General features: G+C 38.6%; 1 protein-coding gene across 3 annotated transcripts in view; it reads right to left on the bottom strand.

Moving 5' to 3' along the window:
* The window catches only part of znf385a (zinc finger protein 385A), an 89,352-nt gene that overhangs the window by 71,660 nt on the left and 11,481 nt on the right, over positions 1–6,211 (bottom strand). Inside the window, exon 1 of one of the 3 annotated variants that reach the window (XM_016513211.1) lies at positions 5,274–5,748. The exons of the other annotated variants lie outside the window; for them this stretch is intronic. Coding sequence (XP_016368697.1) covers positions 5,274–5,283 — 10 coding nt within the window. The 5' untranslated portion in view covers positions 5,284–5,748. Of the gene's footprint in view, positions 1–5,273; positions 5,749–6,211 lie in introns of those variants that run through there. 3 annotated transcript variants of the gene reach the window in all.

Genomic DNA, 6,211 nt, shown 5'->3' with positions numbered 1-6,211 from the left:
CATCCATACAGTTTATGATCACAACAACAACAATGTTTGTCAGGCATCTACATTGTCATCTGATGAGATTGCAAAGATTAAACGAGTGGTTTTTTTTTAACTCTAAAACATGAAATGTGGAGTTATCTGCTTTTGCCAAAAAACGACTGTTGGAGTTATCTGTTTTTGCTATAAAACAAACTTTTAATATGTAAAAAAAAAACATACTTTCAATGAACTTTAATTTTGTAAATTACCTGTATTTGTTTAAGTTATTATTACTTAATCAAAACAACCCAACTGCAGTTTGATTGATATTACGTGGAATGCGCAATAAAAAAAACGTGATTTCTGAAAAAAATTTAAATGGAGTTGTGTCTTGCAGACTGATCTACAAAAATACGCTATTAACCAGCTAAGCATTTTAGCAAGAAGCCATGTTGCTTCTTCTTCATAAATGAACTCTTCATATATATATTAAACTGAATAAATTGTAAAAAATTATCAGAATAAATCACAAAAAAAAGTATTTGCAAATAAAACATATCCAAATTCAAGAGACCAAAATCTTCATCTATGATAAAACTGGCCCAAAGCAGAAATGGAAGTTCTAAGTATTTACTAGCATTTTGGAAACTGCAATCACATGATCTTGTTTCCAAATTTTTTTTTTTTTTGCAAATTCACAAACATATGTGGATGCAACCCAGCAAATGGTGCTAAATACTAAATGTGAACTGATTGTGTCAAAGAAAGTTGAGCAAACAAAAAATAAATGAAAGCTGTGGCGGGAAGAAGATTTTCGGTAAATAATAACTTAAAGGGGTCATCGGATGCCCATTTTCCACAAGTTGATATGATTCTTTAGGGTCTTAATGAAAAGTCTGTAACATAGTTTGGTTAAAATTTCTCAATGGTAGTGTAAAAAACACATTTTTTACCCTGTCAAAAACAGCTCTTTTCAGAGCAAGCCGTTTTGTAGCATTTTTCTTTAAATGTTAATGAGCTCTGCTGTCCCTGCCCCTCTCTTCCGAGCTGCTCTCTGAAGGACTGTTTACTTTAGCCGCATTCATCGTGAAACTTGCTAATTAGCACATTATTAGGAAAGGCGATTTGCAAAGATTCATTAAAAAAACCTTATACTCACTTCTGTAGGTGAAGCTGGATCACTAATGAGTCGTGCGAACATAGATGCATTTAGGTAGATCGGGGGTGCATTCCCTTCAAAAAACAAATGTAATCCACTGCGTCTTCAGCGGCTCAGGTGTCATGACGTCACACAGACAGACATCTGAGATCGGCTCGATTTGAGAAGGGGGTAAAGATTTTAGTAGATTAACAAAAAACCACTGGGTGGGTTTTTATCATTATAGGCTGGTTGTGTACACACACTGCCAACACACATTTCAGTTCAAACAACTTGTAAAAGTGCATGTAGCATTTGATGACCTCTTTAAATTTCAGTCTTTTCCTCACATAAAGCTGCATTGCTGAAGCTCAAACAATGCAGCATGGTGCTAGCAACCCCAAGGTCATGGGTTCGATTTCCAGGAAATGTAAGAACTGAAAATGCATACCTTCAGTGCTTTGGATAAAAGCATCTGCCAAATGCCTAAATGTAAATAAAGCTACTGCACAGCTTCATATAAATATAGAGCAGAAGTGACATGAGAACACTCATGAAATACATGAGGGTGAGTAAATAATGACCAAACTTTCATTTTTGGGCACTATTCCTTTAAACGAATTGGCTCTGAGAGCTTTACTTATCTGTGTGTGAGCTCAGACAGGTGTGCAGGTGTGCATGGAGGAAAGGGGGGGACGTTTTGACTGACTGGCCACAATAGAAACTCCACACTGGGCAGGCGGCAGTGAATGCACATCGCGGTGCTGCTGCTCGGGTTACTCACCTCTCCTTCAACAGCCAACCCCACTCTTTGTCTCAGTCCTGCCGATGAAAACACTGGGGACCAGGCGGCGTGCCACAGCTCAGGAGAGTCGATGTGTGTCTGCATGTGTGCATTTATGGCAGTGTATGGTCTGTCTTGTGGGGCTCAGCGGATCTCCGCTGTATACACTGCAGAACTTTTATGTCCTATTATCAGAGTCAACTGTGTCTTCACACCACTGGGAACAAATGTCACAAGTTCACAACCTGCTCACCTTTCACACAAAAAGATGTAAGAGAATAGAGAAGTTCAAACTCATTTACAATAAAAACACTGACAGCCAATCAGAATCCATCCGACTGTAAAGAGCTTGAGAATTTAATGTGGCAGATGACATAACTGAAGTGTTCGCTTATAATAAACAGAACGTTAACATGCATTGGTGTGGATGCTAATACAGTGATCGTTTTTGATGTGAATAGGCTTTTAAAGAGGTAAAAGCAGGTTAAAAAGAGGACAGGGATCTGATCAAGGTCATTCAGAGTATATTTAGATAAGGACTATAAATGAGTCATCACACAAACTCTGCTCGAAAAAGGAAGTTCATAAAAGGATTGTTTTGCATCACACTACAGCTCGTATAATGTAGTGTGTTGTCCGCCGAAGTGTGTGACATCGTTTTTGTTTACTGGAGTGTAAAATAGTGCAGAGACGTGGCGTCCTGAGTACATCTGCAATCTAAAGGTCACCACAATGACAAAAGACTTTGTTCAAAATACCAACAACCTACATTAAAACAACAACAAATAAATGAGTAAAAAATTAAGATACAAGTCTGCCTTATAGCAGAATGTATCATTTATCTTTAAATGCGGCAATGCAATTTTTACATCATATGCAGCTGTATTCTTAAACATGAGGTCATAGCAGCACCAAGCACACTTATGCAAAAACAAAAATCAAGTATTCATTTATTAATAGTCTGAATCTTATTTTTTAAAAAGGCATATAAATGGAAATGTGGTAATGAACACAGATGCTGATGGAGTGCTTGAAAACATTTCTCTGTCAGACGAAGTAGCCTACTTGAAAACATTCGTTGTCAGACGTGACTGATTGGATTGGATAGATGCAGCTGTAATCAGATGGGTTAATGAAGACATTAGCCCATCTCTCCAGTCACAAACATTATTCCTGCCTCTTTTGATGGGAACGGAGCAGCACGTCTGTGCTTTTCTGTTTGTTCATTAAGACCAAATTCAAGCACACAAAATAAATAAAATAAAAAAATTTTAAGGCGGAGAACACGCAACTTGAAAAGGGGTTTAGAATTTAAATTCTCAAGTTTATGATTCAAATTGTTAATTAAAAAATGATAATAAAATAATAAAATAAAATAATAATTTGATGAAATAATGCAAATTATTAATTAAAATTAAATAAATACAAATTATTTGTTCACCCATGTCATTCCAAACATGACTTGACAAAAATTACTTTCTTGTTTACGTGCAAGACAAAAGAAGAAGTTTAGCAGAATGTCCAAGCTGCCCGTTTCCCCACAATGAAAGTAAATGGTGGCCATGACTGTTCTTGGCCTCCATCCATTTAGCTAAATTTCTCCTTTTGAGTTCTACAAAAGAAAGAAAAATTAAATAGGTTTGGAACAACATGAAGATGAGTAAGTGATGACAATATTTTAATTTTTAGGTGAATTATCCTTAAAATGAAGAAAAATCTATATAAAAAAAGAGCCTATAAGAGGCGAGAATACACACTTTTTTGGTAAATTATCTTGTTTAATTTAACAGAACATATGAGACATATATAAAGCCTTTAATTCTGAGGGTAAGTCAGCCCATTCTGCATGCTAGATAAAGACAGCAAACGTGAGGCTGATTGTGGTGCAGAACCATACACTGCAACTATAAATCCTTTCTGTCTGTAGTAATAATGGCATATACACACACACACACATGCATAGAGCAGACAGATCACACATTACAAGCCCTATAATCATTATGCTTGGCTCCCTGAAAAACATGCCCTGAGGAAAATGCCGGCGAGAAGTGTAGCAGCCCGGCTGTTAAATTAGCCCAGGCATGCGTTAAACAATGTGGCCTCAACTGGTGTTCCCTCACAGAGCATTACACAAACAAACACACACAGCAACACTTTTATAGCACAGCAACACACAGGTATGTTACAGGTACACTAAAAGAGACCCATTATCATGATCTAAAATACCTAGAGCTAAGCCACACAACGACAACTGTCCGACACAATTGTGTTGTTGCAACAGAGTGCAGAGGCTATATTCACACAACCCCTGCAGGAATATGAGCTGGCACAGATGCTGCAGCCTCTAGTCACACACACACACACCTACAGCCTAGAGCAATGGAGGAACTCTCCAGAAGAACCCAAAAGACTGTAAAAATTCGAGGTTGTTTATAGGTTTCATTTCAGAACTGAGCTCATGATATATACAATTATAAATTCCTGAAGAAGATTTAAGGCTTGCAAAATATATAAATGCAAAAGATATCGGTACCATATCGGTTTTCTGCCAATATTAGAGATTCTTTTTATTCTCTGATTTTGGATATTTAATTATGCAAGCTCATTTTCTCTTTACATTTACATTACTTTTGCAATCATCTAACAAACATTTGATGTTAACATTTTAAAACAACAATAAACAACATTGTTAAATGTATTGTAAGTTTCAGTAAATTTACAAAATATTATTACTAAATTGATTTGCAGCAAATTAGCTTGTGAAATGTTTAGTTTTATTTTATTTTTGTGTTTTTTATATTATTTAATCAAATATACAAAAAAAGTCTGTCATTGATTGTTATAGGCCATAACATTAAAATAATTATCAACATATCGGTATTGGCCAGAATTTTTATAGCGGTGCATCACAATTGTAATCGTGTTAATAATAAGCAACGATCTGCACAAAGAATGCAATGGTAAGACAACAAATCAACACAAAAAAACAAAACAAGATACACCTGATTGTATCCTGTCATAACCTGCCATAAAGTAAACCTAAGGAAGTTCAACTTAGGAAGTGGTTTTTTTTTTTGTTCCTTTAGATCTTAAACCTTTCTGTTTTCATATTTGAGTGTCAAAATCCCTCTGAGAATGGACAGCGCGAGTCTGACCAAGGGTGAAACAGCTTGTACCGCTGAACACCCGCTGCTACAACTGTGACCTTCAGCGTCAGCCCGAATTCATGATTCAATACTTGCACATCAGGTCTACACAAGTTGAAAAGAATGGCATTAAGGAAGTTAGGGACTCTATCAAAGAGTTGATGTTTCCCAAATCCCATTTCGATGGTGCTGCAGCACTTAACACAAAGCTTTGGAAAAGAACCGGAGGAGAACTTACCCAAGATCATCCTAAAAGCCTCGCTCCTGCGATCAGGACCAGCTCTCCTCGAATTCTAATCCAGGGGAGCACAAGTTCTTCTCAACGCTCCTCTCTACGTCTCTCTTCCGAACCAGAAGTGAGTCAAGCAGCCAGCGCAGCGTGAGAGTGAGAATAGCTGTTGTCCATCCTGTATCTGGTATGTCCTCTCTCTCCAGGTGAATGAGCAGTATTCTGAGGGGAGGGATCTGCAGGTCTTCTGCCGTCTTCTCTCAGGTGAGTCAGAGGGCAATGTGGGGGAGGGTCCCGAGAAAGGGGTGGGGGTGGGGGTCAGAAATGCCAGAGCCCTGGTCAGTGAATGAGCCGAAATCCCTGTAGGTGCACTGGGACGCACCGTGCTTCTCTACAGCAGACAGAAGATGAACAGTTTCCCTTCAACAGGAACATTTCTCAGATGAAGAAATGCCGGTGTCTGCGCTGCGCTCTCTCTCTTTTTTCTCTCTCTATCTCCCCGCTTCTTGTTTTTGGGGTTGGGTATAACCTAAAGGCACCTTCCCTGTCTGCGCTCTGATTGGTGGCAGTCCCAACCAATTGGAGAGGCAGCAGCCGCTTATCATCCTGCAGAGTGGAAAGCATGGAAGCATTGCCACACACTCTCTCTCTCTATTTTTCCCTCCATCTCTTTCACTCTCATAATCGGTCTGTTTATGGCAATTGCGATGGTGGTGGTCACTTCTTCATCTCTCACTCCTCTTCTTGCCCCCTTTGCAACGCTGTGACGGTGAACTTGTAAGGGGATTAACGTCCTCTCCGCACCCCCTGAGGCTCTCCTTTAGTCTCTCTGTTGCAGGAAATATTCGTTACTGAAAGCTTTTCTCAATAGTTTGGGGAGATATGAGAAAAGAGCCGGAGCGTTCGGAAGAGATGAAACGTAGAGCGACTGAGTGAAGGAATCAGGA

Source organism: Sinocyclocheilus rhinocerous, unplaced genomic scaffold, assembly GCF_001515625.1.
Source record: "Sinocyclocheilus rhinocerous isolate Xijiao unplaced genomic scaffold, SAMN03320098_v1.1 scaffold1406, whole genome shotgun sequence".
In the NCBI taxonomy this organism is placed as follows: Eukaryota; Metazoa; Chordata; class Actinopteri; order Cypriniformes; family Cyprinidae; genus Sinocyclocheilus; species Sinocyclocheilus rhinocerous.
Note: the sequence above shows the minus strand (reverse complement) of the source record. Positions and strands in the feature narration are given on the sequence as shown.